This window comes from Kogia breviceps, chromosome 14, assembly GCF_026419965.1.
Source record: "Kogia breviceps isolate mKogBre1 chromosome 14, mKogBre1 haplotype 1, whole genome shotgun sequence".
NCBI classification, from domain to species: domain Eukaryota; kingdom Metazoa; phylum Chordata; class Mammalia; order Artiodactyla; family Physeteridae; genus Kogia; species Kogia breviceps.
The window spans coordinates 71,973,062-71,987,513 of NC_081323.1; the positions used below are offsets into that span (position 1 = coordinate 71,973,062).

Here is a 14,452-nt window from a genome sequence, read left to right on the forward strand (position 1 = left end):
GCTGTCTTTTTCTTGTTCGGTTATTTGTATTTTTATCATTGATTTGTAAGAACCTTTTGTATCTGGAATAGCAATCCTTTGCCTTGGTATTTGTTGCAGCATTTTCTCTCAAGCTGTTCCGTGTCTTTCAGTATAGCTTGTACTGTACATTTCATAATCCAGAAATGGTGACGCTTTAGGGTATAGAAACTGACAATCTAACTTTATGGCTTGTGGTTTTTGGGTAAAGCTTTGAAAGGCCATTCTCAATCTTTATAACATTTTCTTTTAGCACTTCTGTGGTTTTGGCTTTTATGCTTAGATCATTCCTCTATATTTATTATTTTGGACGTTATAAGGTAGCAGTTTTAACTTAATTTTGTCTCAAATTATTAGCCTTGTTCCTACATCATCTATTGAATGTTCTTATTTTCTCCATTGATTTGAAATGTCACTTGTATACTAAATTCTTATATATACTTTAACACATCAGTGCATATGTCATTCTTTTTTTAAATTGAAGTATAGTTGATTTACAATATCGTGTTAGTTTCAGGTGTACAGCACAGTGATTCAGTTATACATATATACGTATATCTATATATTCTTCTTCAGATTCTCTTTCCTTATAGGTTATTACAAAACATCGAGTATAGTTCCCTGTGCTTTACAGTAGGTCCTTGGTTGTCATTTCTTGACTTCCAGTTGAAATCGCTTTTTTTTTTTCCATTTTGATGTCTGAAAACTTTCGACACACAAAGTTACTCAGCTGTGAATTGATTCAGAGCTCCCACAGCTTTGCTTCACAGGATGAGGATAGGATCGTAGCAGGGTTATCAGAATTTTTTTAGTCTGTTTGAGCAGCTGTGCTCCCGGAAGAAAGAAGAGGAAGGGATACTAGCAAGAGACATGTATGTATCTGAATCTGCCCATTTTCGTCAGGAAAGCAGTAGCTTTTTGGGAAGCCCAACCCTGTAGACTTCTGTGTACTTCTCATTAGCCATCATTAGGACACATGGCTCCACTCCTGGGTGCAGGAAAGTGTGGGGAGGTAAGAATTTCTAATAGGGCAGATTGATGCCTCAAACAAAATTGGGGTCCTCTTAGGAAGAAAGGTGAATGGATTGCAGAAAGGGAACTTGGAGGATTTGCTGTATCCCTCACCTTTTTTTTTTTCCTTCTAGAATTTCCTCAGGTATTCTCAAGAGAGAAGGGGAATGGGGAGAGGGAGATAATTTATACAGAATAAAATGTTCAGTTTGATGGGTGTTGATAGTTGCATATATGTGTACCACTACCCGAAACAAGATACGAAATATTTCTGAAACTCCAGAAAGTTCCCTTATCTCTAGTTAGTCACCTTACCACTCCCCCGCCCCCCAGCAACCATTTTCTGTTTCGGGCTACCATAGATTTGCCTATTCTTGAATGTCGTATAAACAGAGTCATACAGTATGCATTCTTTTTGTGTTTTCTTTCACTCAAGATGTTCTTTGAGATTCATCTATGTTGTACACGTTGTCAAAGATAAATACCCTTGTCACCGTTAAAGCCGGATGCTAAAGTGGTAAGGTCAGATTTTAATCAGTAATAACTATTGCAACAGGGAAGAAAATCCAGCATGAACTAAACTCAACTCTGATTTGTACAGAGGGTGTTTTAAAGGGCAAATGAGGGAGGAAGGAGGGGGGCGAGCAGGGTTTCAGTAGAATCAGAGAAAAAATTACAGAAAATGGGAAAACGGGGTGTTGGTCCACCAGAAACCGTCTGGATCTGCTAGCTGGGAGACAGGGAGGCCCTGGCTTTAGGTGTTGCCTGGAACCAACAGTAAGTTCTTTTGGCAGCCTTGAGTTTTCTCAGGCAGGCATGCTAAGGGGGACTAGAAACACCCTAGCAGTGTGGCCTTGAGCTATTAAGAACTATGTTAATGTTTGCTCAGGTCTTTATATTATAGGCCAAGGTTGATGCCTGGTAGAGGAGGTCTCAGAGGAGCCTGGCTAGAGTTTGGTCAAGGAGAGAATCTTTGTCAGGGTAAAATAGTTTGCTCCTTTTTGTGTTGTATGAATGTACCACGATTTGTTCATCCTTTCACCTGATGATGGACATTTGAGTCGTATCTAGTTTTTGGCCATGATGAATAGGCTGCAATGAACGTTCTTGTGTAAGCCTGAAATTTTTCTTGGATAAATATCTAAGAGTAGAATTGCTTAGTCATAGGGTGGGTATGTATTTAACTGCCAGACTAATTTCCAAAGTGGTTTATCAGATTACACTTCCCACCAGCAATGTATCAAAACTCCAGTTGCTCCATATCCTTGTTAAACATTCAGTATTGTTAGTGAATGTGAAATAGCATCTCATTAAGGTCTGAAACGGCATTTCCCTGGTGACAGATGTATACTTATTGTGAGCTTATTGGCCATTCCTGCATCTTCTTTTGTGAATTGTCTGTTCAAGCCCTTGCCCATTTTCACTAATGATGATAATGTTGATTTTGACTTGTTGGAGTTCATTATATATTCTGTATAGGAATCATTTGTCAGATAGATGTGTTGTAAATATATGTACACATATAGGAAAGTGAAATTTTAAAATATTATTTACAATAGCATTAAAAAACCAACTGTCTAAATCCCAGTCAAAACCCTAGTCATCTTTTTTGAAGAAATTAACAATTGATTCTAAAATGTATACGGAAACACAATCTAGACTAGGGCTTCCCTGGTGGTGCAGTGGTTGGGAGTCCGCCTGCCAATGCAGGGGACACGGGTTCGTGCCCCGGTCCGGGGCCCGTGAGCCATGGCCGCTGGGCCTGCACGTCCGGAGCCTGTGCTCCGCAACAGGAGAGGCCACAACAGTGAGAGGCCCACGTACCAGGAAGAAAAAAAAAAAAAAATCTAGACTAGCCCAAAAAAGTCTTCAAAAGAAGAGTGAAGTTGGGGAACTTACACTGCTTAATCTACTGAATTTTAAGACCCACTGTAAAGCTACAGTGATCAAAACAATGTGGTCTTTGCATAAAGGTAGAAAAATAGATCAATGAAACAGAAATAGACCTATACTGGTGCTGTAAGTTGATTTTTGCCCCGAGTGCCAAGTCAGTTCAGTGGGGAAAAGTAAAAGTCTTTTTAACCACTAATTCTGGATCAACTGGATATTCAAGTGGAAACAATGAACACTGACCTCCTTCTGTACACACATACTAATTTGGGATGGATCATAAACCTAAATATGAAAGCTAGAACCGTAAAGCTTCTGTATGAAAACATAGGGGAATACCTTGGCAGCCTTGGGGTAGGTAAATATTTAGTATGTAGAACACAAAAAGTACTAACTACAAAGGAAAAAGAGATAAACTGAGAAAATGAACAGGCAAGCCTCAGACTGGAGAAAATATTCAGAATACACGTTCTTAAATGTTTTATTTTTTTCAAAAGTACATCAGCATTATTCAGGTCCATGGCATCCTGTTACTGTGTTCTGTATTAATTTTATTAATAACATTTTCTGTTTTTTTGGTTAAAAAGTTAGATATGGGACATTGTACCAAGGGGTCTGATTTGATTCTTCTACTTATTTCACTCTCTGTGAATGTAGGTTCCTTTTCCTTTACGCTTTGCCCACTATTCAGTGTCTGCTTACAAGAGAGACAGTAGATTGTAGATCATATTACTTCTTGTAAAGTAATTAGATGTTAGATGAAGCCAATAGGCAATACCACTAGTCTCCTTTGGAAGGAAACTAGCCTGTGAGTCTTTTTCGTTATTCAGGCCCAGTTGTTTAGATGATTGAACACTTAAGGTCTGCCCATCTGCTTAGGAAAACAAAAAGCAACTTTCAAGAGCTCCCAAGAAAGGAAGCAAATCCAAACTCTGTTTAGGTACAGAGTCTATCGCCCTTAAGGCTTTGCTTCCTATCCTCCATTTATAAACCAAGAATAAAACCAACAGGAAATAGAAACCAAAAACTGAAACTAAAAGATGTAGAACAACAATAAAATAAAAAATTAGAGGACCACAAGAAGTATGCAGTTAAAATCCCAAACTTGAAAATTAGTGCTGAGAATATTCGGTTTATTTTTGCAATTGCATATATATGGATTTACATACATACAGATACATATGTATCTATAAGCAACACACACACACACACACACACACACACACACACACACACACACACACACACACACACACACGATAGATATGTATCATTCAAGCACTGAAGTGTTGGGGAAGGGATCTAAATCCAGATGGGTAGGTAGGTTTGTAAAGCAGTCAAATTAATTTCCCTAAAGGTTCCACAGCTTGGGCAAACTACTTTAGGGGTGTTACAAGGGCTCAATGTGTTCCTATTTGTCAAGCATTTGAATGATGCCTGGCACGCGGTAAGCACGCAGTCAGTGTCCAGGAGACATGAAACAAGCCAGCCCCAGCCTTGACCCTCACAGTCAGGGAGACCAGGGAGGGCCCTTTCGCAGTCCCTGAATCCTCAGATGAAAAAATGCCTATTGGAAGGCGTTTCACAACTTCACAGTGAATTTCCCATTGTTGCAGCTGATACTCATGCAAATAGGACAGAATCAGTAAATGTCTCTTTAATGAATTGGTGGTTGGGCCAGTTCACTGTTTCCCATGCGAGGAATGTGAGATGGTTTTAGGTGGTACACAGATAGGTGTTTTAAATGTTAATGGTTAGGTATTCGTTACATTGTGTGTTAGAAGAAAATATTAGGTAGCACATCAAACCTGAGTACTAAGAAAATTGAGTTTATTTAAAGACATATTACATTGGGAAGGAGGGGTGGGGGAGGGAAGGATTGGGAGTTTGGGGTTGCAGATGCAAACTATTATATATAGGATGGTTAAACAACAAGGTCCTGCTGTAAGAGGACAGGGAACTATATTCAGCATCCTGTGATAAACCATAGTGGACAAAAATATGAAAATATATATATGTATAACTGAATCATTTTGCTGTACAGCAGAAGTTAACACATTGTAAATCAACTACACTTCAATGAAATAAATGTTAAAATGTTAAAAAAAGACATTACTTTGAACAGGTGTTATGTGAGTGTCATGAACATTTTGAAAGAATAGTGATTGAATGAAGATTGAGTGAATCTTTCAGGTCTTTCCAGATCTGAGATTTTTGATTCTTTGATTCTGGGTTTGAAACATGAAACCAAGATATTCAAATGGAAGGGATGTTCTCTGGATTTGGGAAACAGAGGACGATCGTGGAAGTGACAGAACTAGGTGCACAGTATTGGGGTGTGGAGATAACCACTATTAACATTTTGGTATCTACTCTGGGCAGTCTTTATATATATGTGTATGTTCATTCTAAAAAACTTGGGAATGTCCTGTCCATATAATCTTGTGGCCTGTTTTGTTGACCTGATACTATAACTCCGGGTACAGTGTTCTTGTAAAAAAAAAAAAAAAAAAAAAAATTGTGTTCATTCTTAGTTGTTTCCTAAGGATAAAATCCCAGAAGTGGGACTGTTTGGCTATTGTGTTTGCATGTTATTCTGGCTTCTTATACCTGTTGCCACAGTGCCTTGAAGCATGACTCTGCCAGTTTCCAGTTTGGACATTGGTGCTCCAGGGCCCTCTTCCTCATTCCTCTCCAAAGCCAGGTTCTATTAAAAAAGAGTTTTATTGCTGATTTGATAAGAGCAGTACTGCTCTCTTGTTTTTGCTTTCATTTTCATTTTGCTTTTGTTTTTAATCATTGATAAGGCTGAGCTTTTTGTATGTTCATTGGTCAGTTTTTCTTCTTTTGTGAATGGTTCATTTTTGTTGTTGACCCATTCTTTTTCTTCTGGAATATTAGTTTTTTCCCATATTAATTTATGAATCCTTTATATTGTAAGGATATTAGCACTTTGTGACCTGTTACAAATATTTTTCCTAGTGTAATATTTGCCTTGTATGTTTGTTTATGAAATCCAAACTTAACTTGCTCTTGTTGTGAAGACAATACTATCTGTTTGATGGAAATAATTAATTTAGTTTAAAAAGAAATAGAATAACATAATTTAAAAATAGCAGATATTGGGCCTTCCCTGGTGGTCCAGTGGTTAGGACTCCGCGCTTCCACTGCAGGGGGCGCCGGTTTGATCCCTGGTCGGGGAACTAAGATTCCACTTGCTGTGTAGCACAGCCAAAAAAAAAAAAAAGGCAAATATTCCTCCCTTGTTAGCTATTCCATTGCTAAATGTTGACATCTGGCGAATCCCTTGTCATCATAGGCAATGGTGGTTCCTCACAGTTCAATACTATTTTTTTAAAATTGAAGTATAGTTGATTTACAATATTGTGTTAGTTTCAGGTATACAACAAAGTGATTTAGTTACACATATAAATGTGACAGTACTATCTGAGCCATTTTGTGAGACACATGGTCTTGCATTTTAACTTGTCTGAAATCAGATGTGACTTACTCTCAGTGTGTCCTGCAGACACTGTCGAGTCTCTTAGAGGCGTCCTTACCTGTGCAAGCAGGTATGAGGTTATTTCTGCTGGCATGGCATGGTTGGGCAGCTGTGACCACAGTCCCTGGTGCTTTTAGTCCACATACTGTTTAAGGGCCATTTGAAGAAAGAACACAGATCCTGAATGCTGTTGAAAATCATCCCTTGATACCTTCTAATGAGATCAAGAGAGAGCCAGTATCAAAACTTCCAGGGTGAGGGTTAGCTGCTTGGAAGAAAAATCTCAGAGAGGATGGTGGAGATCTGTTAAGGAATGTATCCTCGCCAATGCCCTCGATGGCACGGAGGTTGATATTGTGTCGAAAGGCACAGACATCCTGAAAGTGAAGTCTTAGCAGCTTACTTCACTCACCTTTTCCTTTTTCTGTCTGTACAAGAGAGAGAGATGATGACACTCTGTCCCAATGAAGGAGCTTTTTCAGTAACCACAAAATTAAAATTCGAAGCGATAAAAACATTAACTAATTGGCAGTGTTTTTAAACTTCTTTTTTCTTTATTTTCTTTCTTTATTTTTATTTTTTGGCTGCGTGTGGGCTTTCTCTAGTTGCGGCGAGCAGGGGCTACCCTTCCTTGCAGTGTGAAGGCTTCTCATTGTGGTGGCTTCTCTTGTTGTGGAGTGCGGGCTCAGTAGTTACGGCACACAGGCTCTAGGGCATGTGGGCTTCAGTAGTTGCGGTGTGTGGGCTCAGTAGTAGTGGCACGTGGGTTCTAGAGCGCAGGCTCAGTAGTTGCGGTGCATGGGCTTAGGTGTTCCGTGGCATGTGGGATCTTCCCAGACCTGGGATCGAACCCGTGTCCCCTGCATTGGCAGGTGGATTCTTAACCATTGTGCCACCAGGGAAGTCCCTTTAATTTCTTTTTTCAGTCTTACAATTGGTGGTGTCCTGGATATAGCGAAATATAGTCTATGTTTCGTGAACCTCTTGCCGTCCCCGGTTCTTCCAGTTTACGTTTCAAATGACTGGTTAATATTCATTGTGTGGATGCACTGTAATCTGCTCGGCTGAATCATGGTGCCCGCCTCCCTTCAGAGCTCCCAGCAGCAATGCCCAGCAGCACCCTCTTCCTTCTTCGCAGCGGTGTGTTGTACATCTTTTTATCTTGGCCACTCTCACAGGCAAGGCAGTGAGCCTTTTTCCTCAGAGGCATGGAAACCACTGGCAGTCATCTAGATTTGAGGACTGCAAAGAGACACATGTTGGAAAAATTAGGAAGTAGGAGTCGTGGGAACTAGTGATCGGGAGTCCTTGTGTTATGCCCAGGCATCTCCCCCAAATGATCAGGGGTCCTTGTGTTATGTCCAGGCATCTCCCCAAATGATCAGGGGTCCTTGTGTTATGTCCGTGCATCTCCCCACCTTTCTGTACTGCTGCACATCACTGACCGCGTCCAGTGTGTTGTGGAGATCCATCCCAGGCTCCTGCCAGGCCCTGGGTGACCTGAGTCTGCTCCCTCTCCAACCTCTTCTCCAGTTTCTTGTTTTCTTACTCCTCCGGCCGCCCTGCCTACTTCCTGCTACTGGAACACTCCACGTGCACTCCCACCCCCGAGTGTTTGTATCTGCTCTTCCTCCTACCTGGAATGCCTTTTGCACAGCTGCCTTTCCCTAATTCTCTAGGACTCTACTCGGCCATGCCCTTTAAGAGAGGTCTTCCCTTTCACCTCTAAATTAGGTCCTCCATCCGCCATACCATTGTATCCCTCGTTTGTCATAATCTCTGTCTTTGTCTCTGTCCCTTCTCTGTTTCGTTCACCACTGTAACCCTATGCCTGGCTCTTAGCAGACACTCAATAAATATTGCTAGACCGAATCGATAGTATTAACTCAACTGATAATGCAGAGTTGGGAGGAATAGAAACTGCTCCTTGTTATCCGAGAGGGCACTAATACATCCAACAAGGGAACGCTTAGAGGGAGGCAAATTGACCAGCTTTTCAGCAGTTAGAGTTTCTTCGCAGTGGGGTGAGTGCCTTCTCTGTGGGGAGTAGTCAACAGTGGCTCCATATTGTCGAAAGGATTCTTGCTGTGGATGTTGGGCTTGATTAAGGTCCCCTCCAAGCTTTAAATTGTTCGAGGCATGTTCTCATCACTGGCCTACCGTTCTTGCTTCAACTGCAGATATGGCTTTTACCACTAGATGGTGCGAGATGATTCCTTTGAAATCAGCGTTCCTCAAACTGCCACCCACAGTGAGAACACATTTTTCGTGGCACTTATACCCCCAACACACACTTGAAACAAAAGCTTCACAAAACACTCTTACAATGTGGAATGATGCTGCTATTTTCTGTTTTACTCTGTTCTACTTCATTTTCTAAAAGGGAGATTTGCAAATTATTACATATTCATATCGATTTTATGATATGAATGGGTCACAACTCACTGTTTGAAAAGCACTATTTTATTTTATTATTTTATTTTATTTTATTGGCCATGCTTGTGTGGCTTGCGGGATCTTAGTTCCCCAACCAGGCATTGAACCCTCGCGCTCAGCAGTGAAAGCGTAGAGTCCTAACTACTGGACCGCTGGGGAATTCCTGAAAAGCACTATTTTAGACAACTGAGCAAGTTTGTTTGTAAAACTCTGTGGGTCTGCTGTTTTCCTTGGACAGTGTGGGCTTATAGCAAATTGTGTTCCTTAGTACTTTGTGTGTTTCTGTGTTGAGTTGCTGCCTTGAGTAGTTGAACATATGTGCTTTGTTGTGGGTGTCTATGGATGTGCAAACATGGATGCGAGAGACTGGAGGAGGCATGTTTGTGCAGAATTCAGCACCTATTGCTGTCAAGGCAGCAGTAAGCCTTGTTGGTAGATACGAAGAAAAGGAAAGATGTAATATGTGCTCTGGGAGCTTAGAACTTAGCTGGGTGACACCACACACACACACACACACACACACACACACACACACACACACACAAACACCCAGCCACCTTAAGTTTCAGCTTATTTATCAAGCAACATGGAAATGGATGTATTATTCAGGATATCACTTAGGATGCTTAAGACTGCAAGTAACAGAAGCCTGACTCAATTTGACTTAAGTGGTAAAGATGTTCCTTATCTCACTAAGTATTTGCCAGGTAGAGAAGGCACCAGGCCCACAGGGGTGTGGCGTGGCCTTAGGGATCCAGCTTCCTTCCCTGACTTCTCATTTGTCCTAAGGCTGATTCCACTCATGGTTGCCAGGAGACTTCCAGTGGTAATCAGGGCTTCAGCTCCTAGGCTTGGAACACTACAACTTTAACGGCTTGTAGTGTAGACTGGGTTAGAGAGAGTTTGGGCTACCCTAGCATTTTCCAAGTTAAAGCTGTTTTATTTGTTCCTAGTTTCCCCACGGTGACCTCCTTAAGGGACATGAAAGGACGGGTATTTAATACGAAGTCAGCAGAAATACTTTGGTGGTTGTTAGTGATGTTTGCCAAATATTTCTGGGTCTCCCTTCCACTGGACACAGAACTTTTGGTTGAGCAGAGTCATCTGACTGGCTCTGGCCAGTGAGTTTGCTGAATGAATAATTGGTTGCAGGTCTTCTGTATGAAGTATGAGGTGAGGTTATTTGCTGTTTAGGGTCCTGGGAAAAGAATTAGTGGTAGGAGGAAAGAGGTAAGAAATGGTCATGGTGGGAGATGTGATGGGCAGTGTATTTGAATGCAGCGCCGGATGGATGAGTCTGTTTAAACCTGTGCTGGAGCATTAAATGTGATTTGGCCTTTTTAAAATTGAAGTATGGTTGATTTATAATGTGTTAATTACTGCTGTACAGCAAAGTGATTCAGTTATACATATATATACATTCTTTTTTTAAAAAAATATTCTTTTTCATTATGGTTTATTATAGGATATGGAATATAGTCCCCTGTGCTCTACAGCAGGACCTTGTTTATCCATTCTGTATATGATAGCTGACATCTACTACCCCCAACCTCCCACTCCATCCCTCCCCCAACCCCCTCCCCCTTGGCAACCACCAGTCTGTTCTCTATGTCCGTGAGTCTGTTTCTGTTTCATAGATAGGTTCATTTGTATCATATTTTTAGATTCCACATGTAAGTGATATCATATGGTATTTGTCTTTCTCTTTCTGACTTACTTCACTTAGTATGATGATCTCTAGTTGCATGATTTGGCCTTTTGGGGTCAGTAAATTTCCTGTGGATCCTTGACCTGGTTCCTGGGAACGTGGCCGTGGAACCTGGCCTGAACCTACTCTCTACTCACCTGCTTCCTTTTTCATCTCTTTCAGGTTTGCAGTGAGCGTTGGCTACTGGCAGGACCCTTACATCCAGCATTTGGTGAGACTATCTAAAGAGAGGAAGGCCCCGGAAATTAACAGAGGCAAGTGACCATCTGCCTCCCTGACATCTCATCAGCTGAGAGGCCTGAGGTTTTAGGGATTCATTCTTTTTTCTTTCTTTTTTTTTTTTTTTTTTTTTTGCGGTACGTGGGCCTCTCACTGTTGTGGCCTCTCCCGTTGCGGAGCACAGGCTCCGGACGCGCAGGCTCAGCGGCCATGGCTCACGGGCCCAGCTGCTCTGCGGCATGTGGGATCTTCCCGGACCAGGGCGCGAACCCGTGTCCCCTGCATCGGCAGGCGGACTCTCAACCACTGCGCCACCAGGGAAGCCCAGGGATTCATTCTTAAAAAGAGAGTTCCGGGGTGTACTGTCTTCAACAGTGTATGAAAGTGCTTGTTTCCCAACTTCCTCACCAGCACAGTGTATTATGAAACTTTTCATCTTTGTTCACCTGATATATGAAAAATGGTTTTTACAGTAATATAAAAGCCATTTACATATCTTTTACTACGAACTGTCTGTTCATATAAGGGATTATTTTTGTTGTTGTTGCCCTATTAAAGTGTTAGTAACACTATTAGGTTCTGCAAGTAATTTCCATTAAGGAAGTCGAAGGAGTTGAGACAGGAGCGTGACTTAGTTTCAGCCAGATTGAGGAACTGACCAGTGAACGTAAATCTTGTATGTGTGGGGAATCTAGGCCCTAAAGATGGGTCCCGTAGGTGGGTTCTATGAGAAGGGCAAAGGAATTTGTAAATGGTTGTTCCTGAGAAGAAGGATGTGGTAGTTACTTTGAGCTGAGGGTGAATCCAGGCGTCAGTTAGATTGGGCAAGGCCTGGTTAAGAGGCCTTTCTTAAGCCTCCCTCCCCAGCTCTTGAGACAGATTTCCCAACGAATGTTCCAGAGACAGGGACCCACCACGGCAACTGGCTTGGTGCCCCAGGCAGCACGTCAGCCCCCCTTCCTTCTTCCTCTCCCGTTTTGCATCTCTAGATTGGGGACCTCCAGCCCAGTAGGAGAGCGCTTCCCAAACGTCTGTGGTGAAGACATATTTTTTTCTCCCAAGTCGAATCCATTGTGGATGATATTCTGTAATATACAATAAAGATGATTTAGTAGGAAAATGAAATGTAGACACAAGCCCCAATTATTTATTTATAAGGTAGGGATTATCAAATTGATTATTTTGTTTTATTTATTTATTCTTCTGGCGACACTGCGTTGGCATGCGGGACCTTAGGTCCCCGACCAGGAATCGAATCCATGCGCCCTTGCAGTGGAATCGCAGAGTCCTAACCCCTGAACCGCTAGGGAAGTTCCCCGAATTATTTATTAGCACACTCACCAGACATAAAATTTCTCTGTCAGATGGCAATAAAGTTTCTAAATGCTACTCTCAAATTTTGTTCTTAAAATGGTCACACCTTGAGCAACAGGCCTTTAGAACAAGACAGACGCTGTCTTCCTGTTTCCCTTCTGGGTTTCCCATCTCCTTTGTCCCAGCTCCCCACCCCAGAGCTTAACAAGTCCATTAATTAGGCCACCACTTGCTGGTGTCTCTCCTCCGCTGTCTGCGATGCCATTTTATAAACACAGAGGCTCTAACCCAGACAAGATGGAGGTGAAAGGAACAAGATAAGAAGCATGGCTTGCTTTGCTTTGACTGACATTCATCTGCCCGATTTCCTGACCTGAAAATATTATTTCCCACACGCTGTTGCAATTTTGAGTTTTACCAGAGTACTAATTAGCTTTCCCTAGAGCCGTGAAAAAGCACATTTACAAGAGGAGCATTTAGATCAGATGTTTTGATAGAAAACACTTGTCTTTCCTAAGTAAAAGTATAGGACACTTTATTTTTCTTCAGATCGTTAATTCCACCATTAAGTATCTTGTACTTATTTTTGTTCAACCAGCTTTAAAAAAAAAAAAAAAAAAGGGAAGAGAGTTTGAAAGTCATTATTTCTCCCATGAAGTCTACAGATAAATGCTGACCCTGGAGATGGGCAAAAGTGTTGTTTTGCTCTCCCTAGCACCGTGGGCTTTGCAGGGATTATTTCTGTCATCACCGGGTGATAGCTTGCTTCTCTGTCTGTCTCTTAGGATATTTTGCTCGAGTCCATGGCGTCAGCCAGCTTATAAAGGCATTTCTACGGAAGACAGAATGTAATTGTCAAATTCTAAACCTCGGGGCTGGGATGGATACCACCTTCTGGAGGTTAAAGGTAAATTAAAATTTCCCGTTTTCTCTTTCCAGTTGTTTAAATTTAATTTGTTGAAGACATTCACCTGGTTCAAAAGCGTAAAGAAAAGATTAAAATGCAGTGCAGTGGCAGTCTGTCTCCCACCTCTCTTTGCAGCCCTCCAGCCCCACAACGCCTTCGTCCCTGTACTTCATCTCACCAGGGCCCTAGTGAGGATAATATGTGGGTGACTTTTCACTTTTTGCTGCTACTAACTGGGTTATAATAAACATTCTTGGGTACATTTCCCGCTGCATATGTGGCAGTATATCAAGAGGAGGAGCAAGGATTCTAGCAGTGGAACTGCTGAGACAAAAGAACACTTGTGTTTGTAATTTTGACGATAACTTAAGACTTTATTGTCGGCATCACAGTGTCTTAGGTAACATTTGGAGATTTGCAAGGCTGGGTAATGATAACATGATGCAAAGCCCTTTTGTAGTCATTCTCTGATTTGATGCCTCAGTCGTTCTATTTGGGTTCAAGGGCAGGTGTAATTATACTCACTCATAGGAAAGGAAACTTGGGTCTAGTTAGTGGCAGAACCAGGACTAAAGTTCTGGTCTTTGATTCCTGGGCTGGATTTTATTGCCAAACAAATAAATTTTTTTTTTTTTAAAGCAAGTATTTTTGTGTTTTCCCTACAAATATCTCGCTGATTGCATTTTCTTTCTTTTTTCTTGTTTTTGTAGGTTTGTACAGATTTTTCTTGGTTCTTCTATCAGGTCGGTCATGTGGTAGTAATGGGTATTTGCGTCTCTCCAGATTTCTTTTTTTAAAAATAATTAATTAATTAATTTGTTTTTGGCTGTGTTGGGTCTTCGTTGCTGTGCACAGGCTTTCTCTAGTTACAGTGAGCAGGGGCTTCTCTTCCTTGCAGTGCGTGGACTTCTCATTAGTGGCTCCTCCTGTTGCGGAGCATGGGCTCTAGGTGTGCGGGCTTCAGTAATTGTGGCACTCAGGCTCAGTAGTTGTGGCTTGCAGGCTCTAGAGCGCAGGCTCAGCAGTTGTGGCGCACGGGCTTAGTTGCTCCACGGCATGTGGGATCTTCCCGGACCAGGGCTCGAACCCGTGTCCCCTGCATTGGCAGGCGGATTCTTAACCACTGCGCCACCAGGAAAGTCCCTCTCCAGATTTCTTGCAGGCGTAGACCAAGATAGATGAGAGTATATAGGCATAACTCGACCTGCATTATCTATTTTGTCCCTCATTAGCTCACCTGATAAGAAGGTCTTTGGTAATCAGAGCTCCCAACCTTTCTGTTACTTGAGAATCAGTGTCCTCAACATGGCCCTAGTATCGTTTGCCTCTGCATTCTTCCTTCTAGATGAGATAACTGATATTTATGAAGTGCATTTACATGTATGATGTCATAAGTTAACAACAAGAGCTGTGTTGGGTGGGGGAGCTTACACATCTGAGGGAAGTG

At 41.8% G+C, this 14,452-nt stretch overlaps 1 protein-coding gene across 1 annotated transcript in view; it reads left to right on the top strand.

Annotated features, from left to right (window-relative positions):
• LCMT1 (leucine carboxyl methyltransferase 1) overlaps window positions 1-14,452 on the top strand; it is a 56,358-nt gene that overhangs the window by 9,295 nt on the left and 32,611 nt on the right. The window contains exons 2-3 of the mRNA XM_059037082.2: window positions 10,728-10,819; window positions 12,884-13,005. Of these exons, the coding sequence (XP_058893065.1) occupies window positions 10,728-10,819; window positions 12,884-13,005 (214 nt within the window). The remainder of the gene's footprint in view (window positions 1-10,727; window positions 10,820-12,883; window positions 13,006-14,452) is intronic.